General features: G+C 33.1%; 1 protein-coding gene and 1 pseudogene across 1 annotated transcript; one reads left to right on the forward strand and one right to left on the reverse strand.

The window, feature by feature from the left end:
- Nucleotides 1-4,133: 4,133 nt before the first annotated feature.
- On the forward strand, nt 4,134-4,781 carry LOC122196606 (ethylene-responsive transcription factor ERF096-like; annotated as a pseudogene).
- Nucleotides 4,782-7,665: 2,884 nt separating this feature from the next.
- Nucleotides 7,666-17,949, reverse strand: LOC111893875 (PLASMODESMATA CALLOSE-BINDING PROTEIN 3). Its single transcript, XM_023889963.3, has 3 exons — nt 17,552-17,949; nt 17,413-17,446; nt 7,666-7,970 (listed from the first exon to the last, which is right to left on the reverse strand). The coding sequence occupies exons 1-3, from the start codon at nt 17,856-17,858 to the stop codon at nt 7,769-7,771; spliced, it is 543 nt and encodes a 180-aa protein (XP_023745731.1). The 5' UTR covers nt 17,859-17,949; the 3' UTR covers nt 7,666-7,768.
- Nucleotides 17,950-18,503: the final 554 nt, after the last annotated feature.

Below are 18,503 nucleotides of genomic sequence, written 5' to 3' on the forward strand. Positions count from 1 at the left end.
GGAGTTTTGGCAGAAAATATTTTTATTCAAGAACTGAACTCTAATATCTTAGAGTTTTTGAAATAACAGAGTTTGCACAAAACCATAGTGCATCCTCTCTCCTGATATCTCTTTTAAGTGTAAATCCTGAAATACTCAAACTTATACGGAAAAGTCTGAAAATTTACTGCGACTGTTCTAACTTCAATTGACTTGATAATGTTTGTACAGAATTGAAATTTCGGGTTGTCACACACACACACACACACACACACACACACACACACACACACACACACACATATATATATATATATATATATATATATATATATATATGCTTAGGTTATTATATTCAAAGTAATTATTATGTTATTGTATGCATAAATGTGGGCCAATCAAATTTACTTATTTTAAGAAAGTGATTAATATATATTATTGAATTAAATATAATTGAAAAATATCATCTTAATTAATTACAAGGGTAATTTAGTCAATTAATGTAGATTTAATAAAGGAAAATTGCATTTTTAAGAGATCATAGATTCTATTTATTTTAAAATTTCGATTTTACGAATTATAATTCTTTTTATTCGGACATTCTGACAGAATATGTTTATGAGTATATTCAAAAATAAAAATATTCTTGAACCATAAATAATAAAAATATTCTTGAACCTATTTCTTGATCTTGAATTTAAAAACTTCTTGTAGAATAACAAATTCTAGAACAATCAATTGAAGAATAAAAACAAAAAATACATTATTTCTTATAGAATACGGGTAACAATTGTTACGAATTACATTTATTGTTAAAAAATAAAACTAAAAAAAACTTTCAAAACGGGAAAGAAAACATCAAAATCTAACAACGACTAATACATTCTAGAAGAATAATGTGGCCCGTTTCAATTTTGTGGCTCATTCTTCAAGCATCAACTTCTGTGATTCCAACAGAATTGGAATTCATGATTCCATTCCAACAGAATTGGAATTCATGATTCCATTCCAATAGAATTGGAATCTCACCAATATCATCCATTGGGACATCTACATAAACATAGTTGATACCTTTTCAGAATTCAACCTTGTTGCGATTACTCGAGCTTGACTTCTCTAGTTGGTGGTGCTAATTGCAAATAGTAAAATGGTTCACATTATTCCAAGATTTTGTAATTGTAAAATACCAAATGCAAGTAAAAATTTACCGGGGCAGGACACACCTGGCCTCCTGTAACATTTTGTATGGCTGTAACATATTGTATGGCAGAGTAAACATAAAGAAAGCAAAAGCAGTTAGTTCCATCCAAACTCAAATTATACAAAGGAATCATAAAAATAACAAAAAAAATCTCTACCTTTAGATGGAGTAGCCGGCTGTGACAACCCCACCTCCACCTTCTTCTTCGTCTTCTGCAACGACCACACACTCTAGTGTGGTGTTTTCTTCTTGTTCTGTAGATCAAAGCACAAAACATACACCACCCCCAAATCACTACTTCTAAGAAACAGAAGTTGACGCAGCTAGAGGCTGCTAGAACAAAAAAAAAAAAAAAAAAAAAAAAAAAGAAACTAATTTCTTCCTTCTTCATTTTCTGTGAATCAAGAAACCCAAATTCCCTTCATTTACATTGATATCCCAACAAACCCAAACACCCCAACGATTTCTATCAAGCAAACAAACAAAATCCCAAAAGAAACTTTTTTTTTTTCATTTTACTATTGAGGTATCAGAATAAAAAATAACCATCTTTATGCATAAAAATGTGAACTTTTTACAAATTTAAGCTATGAACATGAAAAATCAACCATTTTTTTGCAAAAAGTGTTAACACTTCACAACTTTGAGGCATTTGAATGATAAATCAACCATCTTTTAGCATAAAAATATGATCTATCAAAAACCCATAAATATTTTCAGATAATTGGAGCAAACAAACCCTCTTTAATTACTTTTGAGGAAGATGAAAAGAAAAGAAAGACTACCTTTCTAAGGCCAGGAACTAACGCAGATAGACTACCGTTTGAGTATACTGTATATATATTCACAGCTACATTCATATATGCAACATATATATATATATATATATATATATATATATATATATATATATATATATATATATATATATATATATATATATATGACTAAACTGTACAAATGGTCCCTGTGGTTTGCTCAATATTGCCACTTTGGTCCAAAAAAATTTAGACTAGCACCACTGGTCCAAAGTTTTCATTTTGTTGCTTGTTTGGTCCAATCTATTCTGATTTTTTTCAAAATGACGAATTTACCCTTTTTAATATGATTTTCTATTTTTTGTTAATTGTTTTCCTGATTTTCAGATTTAAAAAAATTAAAAAATAAATAATTAAATTAAATCTCTCTCTCTCTCTCTCTCTCTCTCTCTCTCTCTCTCTCTCTAACAAATCAAAATCTACAATCGATCGTCTAGATGTTCAAATCCAATCACCAAATGAAATCAATAAACTCTTTAGGATTTTTCAAAACTTCATATTCAATCTCCAGATTAACCATGAAAAAGAATCAATAAAATTTATGGGTATCTTCAAACCTAGAACTTGTAACAAAATCATAAAATTTGTGGGAATCTTCAAACCCAAAACCTGTAACAAAATCATCTTCTTTAACCTAACCTAGGAAATTTTAGAACTTCACCTCCAACCTCCAAATCGGCGGCAACTACAACATCTGATATCACCATGGACCAATTTCCTCAACACTAAACAAATGACAGAGCTTTGACTCTATTTAGATCTGATTTTGAATCGATGACATAACTGATGATTCTTGAGTTATAGAGAAGTAATCCTAAAACTTTTTTTGGTTTTTCATTTCTTGAACTTGGGCTTTTCTGGTGACGATTATTGATTCTTGAACATGGATGTCGTAGCTGATGATTCTTGATTCAGAGACTTGATGATTGCCTCCGGTATTGCATTGTTGTTGGTAAAAAGACATCCCCCTCAATCTGTTGCTGCTTCCAGTCAGGTCCCTCTTCTCAATCAGACAAAGGCAGAGGACCGGAGTCCTTATTACTCCTTCGTGTGTTGCTAATCGATTGAATTAGAAGAAGAAAGAAGACGATTGCGGTTTCAAGATGAACAGAACACAAGCCTTAGCACCGACCACGCCGTCTCTCGACCCTTATGGCTCCATCAAACGACCCTCAGGTGGGCTTCAGCTTCAGAGGCTGCGACCATTCTCATTTCCTAAAACCCTAGGGTTTTCAGAGGTTGCGGTCGATTCAATCCCTAGCTTCGATCTTTGTGTCACAACCTAGAACTTTTAGGGTTAGGGTTTCGCTGCCAGAGCTTCGATCTGGTGGCGTTCATCTTTTCTGTCGGTGGTGTTCATCTTTTCTGCCTGTGGTGTTCACGATTTCCGGCGAGAGTAAAGCCTGCGTGAGGGAGTAAGGGTAGTAACGTTCTCTGAGTGAGTGAGAGAGAGAGAGATATTTTATTTTTATTTTGTTATAAAAAAATTATAAAAATAAAATAGAAAATGAAATTTTTTTTTTCTTTTTTTCTTTTAATCATAAAAAATATTTAAATAATTAAAAAACTAAAAAAGAAAAAAAAATAAGGGCAAAATAGTCATTATGAAAAAGTTTATAGAAAAATGGATCAAACTCGCAACAAAATGAAAAGTTTGGACCTCTGGTGCTAGTCCAAACCTTTTTGGACCAAAGTGGCAATTTTCAGCTAACCACATGGACCATTTGTGCAGTTTTCTCTCTCTCTCTCTCTCTCTCTCTCTCTCTCTCTCTCTCTCTCTCTCTCTCTCTCTCTCTATATATATATATATATATATATATATATATATATATATATATATATATATATATATATATATATATATATATATATATATATATATATATATATATATATATATATATATATATATATATATATATAAAAGAAGATGCACAAAGACGAATCTTTCTATAGCCAGAAAGCGAATCGGTGCTTCCAAATTCCAATAACCACGTTCCTATTTCCCCATTTCTTTACAAATTCAAAGCAAAATAGAAAGACTTTTCTTCTGCTTCTTGTACCTCAGGCTATACCGACCTCAACTTATTAGATTCGACACTATCTTGGACCACAAATTGCTTTAAAAACTCCAATTTCAGGTACCTTTTAACCTTTTCAGTCCTTTTCAAATCAATGAGGCCTTTTCGTGCACCTATAAATGCGACAGCAACCTCTTTAATCACCTACAGATCAAGAAAACCATCAAGAATGATCATGGCGGGGGTGGTGCTAAAGACCATGGTAAAGAGGGTGGTCGTGGTGGAGGAGACGAGGTCAGGTACAGGGGTGGCAGGCGTCGTCCATGGGGGAAGTATGTAGCGGAGATCCGGATCCTAACAAGCAAGGTGTTAGGGTTTGGCTGGGGACTTTTGCCACGGCGGAGGAGGCTGCCAGAGCTTATGATCGAGCAGCTTTCGATATGAGAGGTCACATGGCAGTTCTGAACTTCCCGACAGAATACCCTCCGACATTTTCTGTTGCTGCTTACAATGCTTCCACCAGGGCTACCACCTCTTCGTCATCCATGGCTACCCTCACTATTAAACCTTTCCCCATCGATTATTTTTGGATGATCAGCGAGGGTTTTCCGAACACGATAGCGTCAATACCTATAGGATGCTAGGGCTTTATTATTTATTGGGTGGGAGATTGAGGATGACACGCTTATTTATTTAGGTTATAAATCAATATCATGATTATAGGGATTATTTTTGGAAGTTACTAAACAAATTACTAAATTACTTTTATTTATTTATTTTATTATTTAATTTTGATTGGTCCACATTGATGCATACAATGACATAATAATTAATTTAAACACCTGAACTTAATTCTATATATATATATATATATATATATATATATATATATATATATATATATATATATATATATATATATATATATATATATAAAAGATTTGATTCTTAGTAAATATTTATTTTCTTGTAAGTAATTAGAAAATAATAATGTTGTAATAAAAGTATCAAAAAATGATTTATAGAAGTTATATGTTTTAGGTAAACTAAAAGAAGCTTTAGTTTTTCTAAAAGAGTTGATATGACTTTTACATAAACAGAAGAAGTGTTTCACTTTTCTTTTCCTTTTTTTGTCTTAGAGCCAAGGACACACACCACCTAGGGTGGGTGTGTGTTACTTGTAAAGCCTTCCTTAATCATGACTAGAAGACCATGCTTCTTGTTATAAGGCCTTACTACTTATTTATTAAAACATGCATTTAAGGAAAGACATTTAAAGTATTTTGCAACTAGTTTTCTCTATTGTTTTTCCCTTAAGCATATGTTTTTATAGGTTTTTAGTGGTGAGTGAAAAAAAGAAGTGAGAAAAAGAAAAAGGAAAAGGAAAAGGAAAAAAAATGAGAAAAAGAAAAAAAAAGTTGCAAAAGTTGGAGAATAAGAATCTACAAAGCTTTGAAGATCAAGAAATATAAAGAAAAGTTCAAATAAATCAAAGACTCAAGAATAAGGCGAAATTTTCCAAGTTATTATCTATTGTATTTTTCTTTTTAGGTTATTTTTCCATATGTATGCTTGGGAGCTTAACAAAATACCTTGAGGTTAAGAAAGTTTTCTGGGGATGAATTAGAAGGATGCATAAAATGAGTGTTGTTCAAAAGAAATACAAAAGTGTTTATGAAGATTATGAGTATTTAGGATTGGGGAAGTTCTTAGGAAAATTTAGACACAAATACATGCATTACGGTCTTGAAGTAACGGAGAGGCTCAAAATTGATTGTCTTATGCGATGTTGGTAGCTAAAGTCTTGATAACATGATAATAAAATCAGTTTTGCTTGGGGGCAAACAAAAGCCAAGTATGAGGTATTTTGATATTTGCGTAATTAACTACATATTTAATACATATTTCTAATATTTTTAGCTACAATTATGTTTATTTTGGAACAAAAGATACTTATTACGTTTAAAATATGTTTTGTAGCAGCAATGACCGAAGAAAAGATGAGTGAAGACCACATTGTGGTGTTCTCCAACATGACGTGACAAAGACTAAATTTATTGCTTTTAGTAAACTACAAGAACCTTTATGTAATTTTCTATTTTTTATTTCTTTTTAAATGTCTTTGGAGAAATTTTTTTTATGGATTTTTGGTTTGACTTACTTTTTCTTAATTTTTTCAAACTTTCTTTTAAAAGTAAATAGCAAAATTGGTCCAGGTTGTTTATCAAAAAGTACAGTTTTGAGCCAAATATTTTTCCACGCACAAATGGTCTAAAATTGAAAATACTGTGCAAGTTTGGTCTCTCGAAAATTTGAATGAACTTGAAAAGATTATTTTGCCCTCATGATTTTTTTTATTTTCTTTTATTTACTCAATTTTTTTATAATTAAAAAAAAAAGAATAAAACCATAATAACCTACCCTACCTACTCATTTTTATTTGTATATAAAAACTTCATCTCTCTCTCTCTCTCTCTCTCTCTCTCTCTCTCTCTCTCTCTCTCTCTCTCTCTCTCTCTCTCTCTCTCTCTCTCTCTCTCTCTCTATTTTCTTTCCTGCTGGACCACCATCGATGTCCATCTTTCACCAGATCTGTGTATGTTTAGATCCACTGTCGTCCACCTCCGTCTAGATCCATTATCGTCCACCTCCGTTCACCTCCCTCCAAATCCGCCACTGCCATCCACCTCCTACGTAAAACAAATATACAAAAACCGACCAAGACACTCTTTCTCCTTCGATAGATGATGGCAATGGGTTAGCTCTTCGATCTAGGATCGTGAGTAGAAGTGGAGAGAGGTTCAAATTGGAGCTTGTGTTTCATTTCCGACGATGTCAGCTCCAAATAATGTTAGGGTTCTGACATTCAGTCACCGTGTTCGTTGAGTTACAGCGTTGAAGTTCAGCCACCGTGTTCGTTGAGTTACAACGTTGAAGTTCCTAATCTAGATTTGGTAACAACTCGTCAACGTTCAAGAGGTGGTGGTGGTTCCAGATCCTTTAATGGTGGTGTTACTCCTCCTTGATGGCGTTGGTGAAGGTTGTTGGAGTAGGTGATAACTTTGGTGGTTTCCGTCGATTGCAATGGTTCCGGATGATAATAATGGTGGTTTCCGAAGAGAAGGTGGCAAACGGTGATGGAAAGTAGCTGACGACGATGGTGGACCAACAGGATGGTGAAAAAAATATTAGAAATGGGTGGGCACGGTAGATATTAGGGGTTTTATTTTCTTTTTTCTTTTTTTTTAATTATAAAAAATAATTAAGTTAAAAAATGAAAAAGAAAATCAGGAGGTTATACTTACATAAACTTTCCACGATATATACAATATCGTAGGCTTAAATTTTCCACAACAAAACGCTAGACATACAACCACTAGTTGGCAAACTAATTCCAAAATATGACCAAATAACAAGTCAAAAAACAATTTTTGTTGTGATTCCTAATTTTGTAGTTTCCCTTAAAAATGTTATGTGGCTACTTTAAGGCACCGTGATGTTTTTTTTGGCAATCCGTAAGTCATAGTAGCTATCAGTTTTTGTAGTTTAATTAACAAAATATTAAATCTATATCATGTTGGCATGATTTCATGCAACTCATCATACCAATAACTAGATAAGGTATTCAATCAACATAAACAAAGACTACCACACAACTACACTGGCATTCAAATATTATATATCCATGTCTACATTAGCATCATCACTCTACCAAATCTTCTTCTACTTTCTGAATCACCAAACATCAATTATGCTAATAACAAAACCATGCACATAAACAACATTCTTGAGATCGAAAACTTTGAAAAGGCTTCTGAAGAAGGCGGATTTGCTAATGTGGGCACCATGTCTGTTGGGGTTAGTGCTCCTGAGCCACCATCCATTAGTGTAAAATTTTGCGGTGGAGTGCTTAAAATTGGAGTCATCATCCCTCCACCTCCTCCAGCAGTGCTACAAATAGTTATCAAATGTCATGTAGTTTAATTAATCTCTGGTTGTCATTAAGTAATCATCATCCATCACCTGAAGTACTTTTTACTTTAATATATTTTATATAGATTCAATGTTTTTGTATAATCTTCTTTAGTATTAAGGGATTTTGGGAATTGGAAGTATAGATTCAAAGAAAATTTAATATGATTAGGAACTTGATAAATATAATTTAATTATATGATGTTTATACCTATTGGTATATTATGAAAAATATTGAATACTTACGTTTTAAATGTTTGTTGTATTCTATATGAAAATGTTTTCTTCAATTTAATACACTCACTATAGACAAATTGGTGCATTTAATTTTTAAAATTAATAAGGTATATTTACCAAAAGTATATAGATGGAAAAGAAAACAATGACAACTTCATACAACTTTATATGGCTTATAAGAGACTCAAAATTTAAAGGTACATTTGTAAATATAAATGAATGTGAAGAAATAAGTATGCACATGATGATAAAATTTTGAAATCATATGAGTGTGTTTTGATGTAGTGTACCTTGAGTATGAAAGAGGGTACAAGTAGATGCTAAGACCTAAGAGTCGGTCTACTATATATTACTAGTGTTTTAAGATGAGTAGAGACACTTTTGGGATATGATTATCTTGTGAAGTATTAGCCAAACCATTAGAAGCGATTATATTGGGGCCTTGATGTTGATTTGTTATTGTTAGAGTGCTCAGTAAATGTTGCAATATTAGCAAGAAGTAAAATCCAACTAAAAGAAATAAATAACTATCTTTTGACTCATGTACAATGTGTGTGTACTTTAAATTGTGCTAGGTTACTCAAAGATTTGGGTTATTCAGGGCACTAGTTATATGTGTATTTGATATGGGTAGAGGTGATAAAAACTCACAAGACCCACTACCCGATACGAACACGACACAAAATAAATGGTTTTAGGTAAAAAAAAACTTTAATTCGTTTAAGTAATCGGGTTGAAAGAACTCGACACAGAAATTAAACAAGTTAGGTTAAGGTCAAGCTATTTCAACACGGTTAATGTTTCAACCTGGCGCGACACGACACGAGATGTTTACGAGGTCTAAACCATAAACCCCAAACTTGATAAAATAAATATGTTTGGGTAAGAAATTTCAACATGTTGATCAACCTGTTTAAAGTAAACGGGGTTGACACAATACGACACAAAAATTAAACAAACGAGTTTATGATCAAATTCTTTCAATCTGTTTAATGTTTCAACTTGCTGCAAAGAGTGGTGCGACACGACACATGTACCGAGTCTAGCTATAGTTATAGGGTGTGCATTCATGCACATATGTGGACTATGTTGATAAAGTTAATGAGGAGGTGATATTTGGAAAATATGAAAGATAATCAAAGGAAGAGAACTTGTTTTAATATGGATTTAAGAATTGTTATATTTTAAATTTACCCTAAATTAAGTAAGAATAATAAGGTGATAGGTCCTACTATGTACTTGCTTAAATAGAATGAAACACTTGCTTATCTTGGAAGTGTGCACTTTGAGTTTGAAACTAAGGACATTACGTAAATGGAACCAAGATCTAAACATAATCCTATTGAAAATGTGTACATGGACAGAGATTTGAACGCGAGACAAATCTACTATCTTTATTAGAGATGATAGAAATAGACACCCCGTGCAGCAGGGTGATTTCCTTGAGATAGGTTCAAGTCAGCTTTGTCGTCTTGTTTGTTTCTTTGATTGACAGAAAGTGGGCAAACTTAGTCAGGTCTACTGAATCCCAATTACTATCGAAACCATCATGCATCTTGGGTAGTTTCATTTAAGAAGTCTCTTAAGACTTGCTCTTACTTCTACTCGGGTACTTCTGGTTGTTGCCTCGTTCTTTTCGGCTCAAGGTATTTGTAATCATTCAGTAGTTTGACCCATCTTCGTTGCCTTAAGTTCTTTTTGGTCGAAGGTGTGTTCGAGATTCTTGTGATCTTTATAAATGGTACAAATCTCTAAAGTAAATGTCTCTAAATCTTTGAAACGAAAACTACAACTCCTAGCTCAAGGCCATGGGTAATGTAGTTGTTTTCGTATATTTTGAGTTGTAGTGAAAGCGTAGCCAACAACTTCATTCCTTAACACGTCACCCAATCCTTGATGTGACGCGTCATAGTATACGACAAGGCCATATGTTCCTTCCAGGAGGGATGAGATTGGTACGTTACACATATGTGTTTCAACTTCTGGAACTACCATCATATTTTCTTTATGACGTGAGAGGTTTGGTTATCTTTGGAAAAATTCCTATTAACTTTCTTGGTGTCTTGCTTCTTCTAAACTTCCCATGGAATTACCATCGTATTTTATTTGTTATTCTCAGTTCTTGTGACATCCTTTTTCTTAGATCAACGTTTCTTAACAGGCTAATTGGGTTATTAGACTGATGACCTATTTCTTGGCATGGTTATAGGTGTTGGGTCTGAAGGATGTAACCATCTCTCGTATTTGTAAGGTCATACCTCTTATGTACTGTTAGTATGTTAGCATTTAGTCTCAAAGCCCTTAAGGTTTGGGTTAAGTTAAGGGTCCTTATGTATCCAAAATTATATAAGATTTAACCCTCATTATTAATCAATCAATCTATTCTATTACATGGTATCAAAGTCGGCATCTTGCACCACTTGGTTCAGCATATCCCACATCCCTATCTATACTTATCGAGCCTCCAACCCCGAGGGGAGTGTTAGTATATCTCATTTTGGTGCGATATGGTGATATAAATGGTTACAAGGGCTCTTTTGGAGAGACAATCTTGACATCCACATATATTTACATGGTATCAGAGTCTATTCTATTATGATATTGCTTTAATGGATGAGTCTTTTAAACCACAATTTTTCTCAAATTCTCCAATGAGGATAAATTGGAATGGAGTTCAAATACTTATCTAAGTTGTTTAATGTTTATGTTTTTCTTACCAATAAAGGACTACATAGCCATATATATTTAGTAGAGTTCTTTGCAATTTTCTTCACACAACAACACAGTCTAACATGTTTCCTCATGATATTAAGGCTACAACGAACTTCGTCCAAAAATCTCGATAATGCGGTTTTCCTATGTCATGGTACAGACTATTGCAAACAGTTTCTAGAAGTGATAAAAAAACCTTTTTCCCACCATCATTACTTTTGATGAACAAGCTAATGAGAAGCTATTTTTACATCGTCGTTGCTCTTTGGACTCCTTTGTCGTCGGCTCCATGATCGTCGTCGTCATTCCTCTTTTGTTATAAAAAGAAATTGTCATTTCCTTTCTCCTTCCTAGTGTTATTACTCTCGTCCGCATCCTATGTGTCTTCGTATACTTATTAATTAATCTTTTTTTGAAAACGTCGTATCAATTAATCACCACATACGAAACCATACTCGCATACATTCCAATGAAAACAAGAAATAGAAGTTATGATCCCGAAAAGGAAAACGCACGAAAAAAACATGAAAAATAGTTTCTTTATCAGCTTGCTTATCAGTTTTTTCATCAAAAGTAATGGTAATGGGAAAAACTTTTTCTTCTAGAAATCTCAATCATGAGGTTTTCCTATGTCATGTTCAGGACCGTTTGCAACCTGTTTCTAGAAGTGATAAAAACGTTTTTTCCCATTATCTTTACTTTTGATGAACAAACTAAACAAGCAAATGAAAAAACTATTTTTCATGTCCTTTTTCGCATGCTTTCTTCTTCAAGATCATAGCTTCTATTTTTTGTTTTCATCGGAATGTATGCGAGTATGGTCTCGCATGTGGTGATTAATTAATATGACGTTTTAAAAAAAAAGATTAACTTATTAGTATAGAGAGGCAGATAGGAGGTGAACGAGAGTAATGACATTGAGAAAGAGAGAGGAAGCGACAAACAATGGCAGTTCCTTTTTATAACAAGAAATGAACGACGATTGCGATCATGGAGACGACGACAAACGAGTCCTGAGAGGAGCTGCGACAGCGAAAAAATAGTTCTTCATCAGTTTGTTCATTAAAAGTAATGGCGGTGGAATAAACTTTTTTATCACTTCTAGAAACAGTCAGCAATAGTCCAGACCATGACATAGGAAAATCTCATTATCGAGGTTTCTTGATGAAGTTTGTTATAGCCTTGAATAGTTATCCTAGTGAAATAGGTTAGACGAAATAGATTAGATTGTCATGTAATGTGAAGAAAAATGCAAGGAACTTCAGAAAATATATATGGCTATGCAGTCCTCTAACGGTAAGAAAAACATAAAAACAACTTAGAAAAATATTCGAATCCAATTCCAAGTTATTCTCATTGAAGAATTTAAGAACAGTTGTTCAAAAGACTCGACCATTAAGCAATTCCTCTTTAAAAAGAGTGAATAAATATGCGGCTTCACAATCAAGTGGCTCCTCTCCTTTACCACAGGCTATGGAGAGGATATACAAGAAGAGCTAAAAAACTTGGTAAAGCTTAAGTTGTTGAGTCTCAGAGATGTTCCTTATCTTTTCATCAATATGGGCATCAAACATGTTTCTAACAGAAGACGAACCGCAAAAGGCAATGGAGATGCTTATTGATTCGCAAAAGATAGTGAAGGAAACAAAGAATAAGAAGAAAAGGAGGATCTGACTTCTTTGATTGGAGTTTAGATTTGATTTGGATTTGTAATGAACAAATTAGTTATGACATCTGTGTTTATTAATTTTTTTTTCAACTAAATGCTATTTTGATTCATTAAAAGTTTATAACCATCTAAGTCAAAATTAAACTATCTGAATAGGCTTTATACCATGTAAATATATGTGGATGTCAAGATTGTCTCTCCAAAAGAACCCTTGTAGAGAGAAAGGTAACTCCAACATATATAGCCACTTATATTAACGTGTCGCACCTCCTTAGAGTCGGAGGCTTAATGAGGATAGACAAGAATGTGCTGAACTACATGGTGCAAGACGTCGGTCTTGATACCATGTTATAGAATAGATTGATTAATAATAAGGCTTAAACTTCATATAAATATGTATACATAAAGGCCCTTAACCTAGCCCTAACCCTAACCCAAACCCTAAGGGCCTTAAGCCTAAACCCTAAATGATAACATACTAACAACACATAAAAGGTACGACCCTATATATACAGAAGATGGTTACATCTTTTAGACCCAACACATATAACCATGCCAAGAAATAGGTCATCAGTCTAACAACCCAGTTAGCCAGTCAAAAAACATTGATCAAAAAAGAGGATATCACAAGAACTGGGAATCGCAAAGGAAAATATGATGGTAGTTCCATGGGAAGCTCAAGTTAATCCTCTCGGAAGAAGCAAGACACCAAGAAGCTTAATGTTGCAAAAATCCCTACACGAAAACAGTACTTAGGAAAACACCCAAAGTGTGGTCGGTGCAACCACTAGCATACGGGCAAATGCTACTCCTAAAAGGGGCACATCGCCAACTTTTGCAAAAACAAGGCAGCTGTCATGAAGTAAAAAGCAAACATGCGAACAGGTACTAGTGGAGGCTAAGATTGTTTTTAGTGTGGTGAAGTCGGACATTTTGAGAGAGACTGCCTAAAGTTGTGGAACCAATAAATGAAGCTCGATCAGAGTATTGTGATTAGAGTAAGAGACACGATCCATGAACGATCAAGTAATGACCGATACGTTCCTTATTAACAACTTATATGCAACTGTACTAAGTGATTCAAATGTAGATAAGAGTTTTATAGCCCCTAAGTTTAGACATATGGATAGTATACAAGAGGAAACCTGTAGAGTAGAGACGACTAATGAGCCGTCAGAAATCTACTTACGAAATCTTAACAAATTATGTCTTAGCACATAATAAACACGCCTTTTTATGTCGATCTTATGTCTACGATTTTGAAAGTTTCGATATTATTATCGGTACAAATTGATTTTTTTCTCTATGTCACGCTAAGTTATTGCGTTATGGAAAGTCATACGAACCACTTGATTGATGGAGAAACCCTAATAATTTACGGAGACAAGTCAGGACGAAACCTCAAACTCATCTTTACACAAAGGCTCAGAAGTATCTACACAAAAAGAACTACACTTTCTTGGTGTACGTTGTAGATGAAAAGAACGAAAGAAAGGAGGTCAAAGACATACCTCATTTATGCGACCTATCTTGACGTACTCCTTGAAGATCTACCTGGGATACCACCTGTTCGACAAGCCAAGTTCGAATCGACTTAGTCTCAGGAGCAGCACCAGTAGCAAAATCTCCCTACTTATTTGCTTCATCAGAAATGAAAGAACTGTCTAACCAACTATAAGGACTTCTTGAAAAAAGTTGTATCAGAACATGCTTCTTATCTTAGAGAGCACCGATTCTGTTTGTCAAGAAGGACAGATCCTTTCAAATGTGTATCGATTATTAGGAGCTGAACAAATTAACAGTGTTGTGAATAAGAATCTTTTCAAGTTTTATGTCACTTATTCAAAGCCACAATATGAAGTTTGGAGTCTGAAGAAGATAGTTGTTGTTAAGAAGTGTGAAAAAGCAAAGGTAGATGGGTATACGAACAACAAGTTCACTATGGTGAGAGGATTAAGTAATGAAGAATCTGAGTTCACGTTTGTTGAGCTTCCAATTATGAATCCTTATGATTAGTTTATGTTATTTAATCTTTTGAAGAAAGAAGAATCAAAATCCGCATCTTAACTCCAACATTTGATCAGCCAGGTCATGTTGAAGAAATGTGAGATGGGTTCATAAAGATCGCAATGTGAAGAATTGCATGATGTTTCTCCAAGATAAACATTGCTATAAATCTGTCACGCTAACTGGAATCCTTACAAAAGCTGAGATTTGCAAGATAAACACTTAAGATCATCTTAAGTGTGTCTGAGATATGCTTCGTTGGTGGATAACAATTCGTATAGTGGTTTTTGGAATGATTCTTGAAGTTTTTGAAGAAGCAAGATGAAAACATCCTTTGCAGCACCTAAACACAGGAGGGCTAGGGGGATAGATAGGTTTCACATATTGTATAGTTGTGTTGAGTCTGGATGTGAAAGGGGTTTCTGAAAGGGGCTTCATAATGTAATACTGTATTACTTGTCTTCATGTTTTGTATCTGAAATGGATATTTGGTCTTGTAAGTTTTGTGTTCATAGTCTAGGCTTCGCAGCTTGAGTTAATTTGTCTTGATAGGCTGTCTTAGCTTCAATGTCCTGACCTCATTGGTTAGAGTCTAATCGACTCCTTTATATTCACCTATATAAAGGTAGTGGGAGAGAGAGAGAGAGAGAGAGAGAGAGAGAGAGAGAGAGAAAGAGAGCATTCTTACGTCTTTGTAATTGAGCGCTTTTTAATCTCTAATGAAATTCAAATCTTATTTACGTCTTATGTTATTTCAATATCAGATTTAAGTCATGATTTCATTCATATAGAATCTTATGATCCTACAACTTGTATTTGTTGCAAGTGGAGATGTACTTATGTTGTTTCCATATGGGGACTTATAAATTTGGTTGAATTATGGGACGGATGTAAGCAATTTACTTGAGACTATCATCCGATAGGGATATAGTATTCATGTTCGTCCAAAATGAGGATGACAACATGCAAATTATTGGAAACACGGCTATCAAGCAACTGTGGTGAGGACTTGAGGTTATCTCAATATATTTATAAGTTATTACAAATGTATTCATACATATTACTCACTAATCTCTTGCCGCTTACCACTGTTGTTGTGTTTAGTGACTAGTTAGTCTTGAAGTTTTGATATATTGTAATGTAACACCCAATAGGGCATATAATTGATACATAACTATTGTTGTTGTGTTTAGTGACTAGTTAGTCTTGAAGTTTTAATATTGTAACGTAACACCCAATATGGCATAAAATTGATATATAACTATGGTTGACATACTTGTATCTTTTGTTAGTAAAATATACACCACACGTTTGTATGAAAAATTTTAAATCAAAAAAAGATTACGGGTGTAAATAACACGAACATTTACTTAAAAGTTACTAAAACACACATTTATATAACATTTTACTAATATTTATAAATGAAATTTAACAATAAAACGTAATATCATACACATCTTAATAATTATTAGTAATATAAATAATAATAATATAACAGTAAAAAATACAACCAATAATTACTTAGTATTGGAGATAATATGAAAACATTATGTTTTTTTATTTAAAATTTGATATAAAATTCATATGACACCTTATTACAAATTTTGAAGAGTTCATTTAGAATCTCTTAATTATATCTTCTATACCGAAGTTGATATAAAATTTGTACGAAGGCTTATTATTTAAAATGTTAAAAGACCTTTGTTTAATCTGTCCATCAATTTTGTTTTCAATTTAAAATTTTGAATATGTACGAATGTTTGTTGGAATACAACTCCCATGTATTTATATGTAACGTATACACTACAGAGAGAAACATCGAGATAGGACATGTCATACAGTATGCGGGGCAGTGTTCAAGGAAAAAGTGAGGACACAGCAATCGAACAGTCAGAAAAGAATTCAAATACAGCCCAATAAGTGAGATTGCGACACGTGTACAAGCTCACAGAAAAAGGCAACACCCTTCGCACGTGACCACCCCACACAACCTCTCCCTCTCTTATAATATTTTGTAAAACTCAAATATTTTTTTCAATCTGTTAAAAATGTACATTTTTGTATAAAAAAGATAGTCCCAACGAATTAAAATTCGAAAATACAAAGAAGCTACTATATATTTATATTTCAAGTTTTTATAAAATATTACTCCATATTTATCTATCACGTTTAACGAATTAAAATTCGAAAATACAAAGAAGCTACTATATATTTATATTTCAAGTTTTTATAAAATATTACTCCATATTTATCTATCTCGTTTAATAAATAAAATTTAAAAAATAACATGTGTCGGTTTTTTAATGTCTTTTTGAAGTGGTATTTTTCTTTGATTTTTATTATTTTATTTTTTTCGTAATAAATCAAATTAAATTCAAATTTTGAAAATACAAAATCATATTCTGATAACATTATTATGTTTATTTTGCTTAAGTAGTTCTTAACAAATTAATTCATAATTATTTAAAGTTGACAATATTTTTTTTAACATTTATTATTTTTTTATCTATATAAAAATTTTAAATATACAAATCACAAATCACAACCTAGTTTGTAGTAATAAAAAACAGTAAAACACTATTATTGAATTTATTCCACTATTAATTTGTAAAAAAAAAAAAAACAAATACATCGTGCATAATGAGGTATTGTAAAAGAATAAACAGTCCATATTATCTGTAAAGAGGATATATAAATTCAATCTTACAATTTCTATACCTAATTAAATGCTTATAAATCTTTTTAAATATGCAAAGTAAATATCATACATGATTCAAAAGATGTAAGTGTACATACCTCGGAGAAGACGGATAAACACAAGTTCCATAACCTAAAAATGACAAAAATACCCAAAAGTTAATATAATATATATTATGAACACCATAATGCTGTTACTGAGACATGGGGAAGGGGTAAAACTGTGATTTGCACTAACTTGGGTCGGTTTTGGCAATGGCAGCGGTGCCGGAGAAGTCACAAGCGCCGGAATCCATGGAAGAGTGCATGTAAAAGCTGTTGAATGCGTAGGAAGCATGCGCCTGGATGGTGTTCGGAAGGAAACACAGTCCGGTGTCTTGTAAGGGTGCGCAGTCTGCTCCGGCGCCGCAGGCGTAGTCCAGTGCTGTCTGCAACGCGTCTTCTTTGGCGTCGTTTCTAGCGACGCACCATGTCGCCGCCGTGACTTTGCCGTAGAAGACAAGTTGCAGCATCAGGAGGAGTGCTACATTGGGCATTGTTGCCATTTGCAGAAACTTTGCAGAAAAATGTTTGATGAGTTTTGGAAGAACACACTAGAAACACACAACTGTGTGTGTTTGAAAAAGAGAGAGAATGGCAGTGAGGTTGGTGGAGTTTCTGTATTCAGCTTTATACGCAACTTTCAAAGTTGAAATTCGTTCATATTTTTTGAAATATTACTTTTTATGCGTTTATATTTTTACCTAATCAAAATCAAAATCAAGGGTACATGTTTTTCAAAAATATACATGCAATGCAATGGTTAATATAGTAATGAAACATTTAAAATTTTTTGTAAAATCATGCTGTATAAAGTAAAAAGTAGTCTTAAAATTGTATGCATTAAACTATTTATTTGATATATTACTCTTGATGAATAAATTTTACAAAAATAAAAAAATAAAAAAATCTCATATATCGAGATGGGGGAGTGGTAGATGTGGCCAGTCGAACCTTCAGTAACGATTGTGTCATATAAATAACCTTTAACATGTGTGTACAACGGGTACATATACGTGAGACAAAAAGCAATCAATAAGTCAAGGTGAGCTGAGAGAGACATGAGTTAAAAAGATGTGTAAATTATAAAACATAATATTGTCAATCTACTTTATACATATTATATTCACACTAATATATCATCGTCTTAA

Source organism: Lactuca sativa, chromosome 2, assembly GCF_002870075.4.
Source record: "Lactuca sativa cultivar Salinas chromosome 2, Lsat_Salinas_v11, whole genome shotgun sequence".
Classification (NCBI taxonomy): Eukaryota; Viridiplantae; Streptophyta; class Magnoliopsida; order Asterales; family Asteraceae; genus Lactuca; species Lactuca sativa.

Excerpts from the sequence above, each read along its gene's own strand:
- LOC111893875 (XM_023889963.3), bottom strand. The coding sequence starts at position 17,858 with ATGGCAACAATGCCCAATGTAGCACTCCTCCTGATGCTGCAACTTGTC. Across the intron at positions 17,447-17,551 it reads CATTGCCAAAACCGACCCAA|GTTATGGAACTTGTGTTTAT; the intron begins GTTAGTGCAAAT and ends TGTCATTTTTAG. Across the intron at positions 7,971-17,412 it reads GTTTATCCGTCTTCTCCGAG|CACTGCTGGAGGAGGTGGAG; the intron begins GTATGTACACTT and ends AACTATTTGTAG.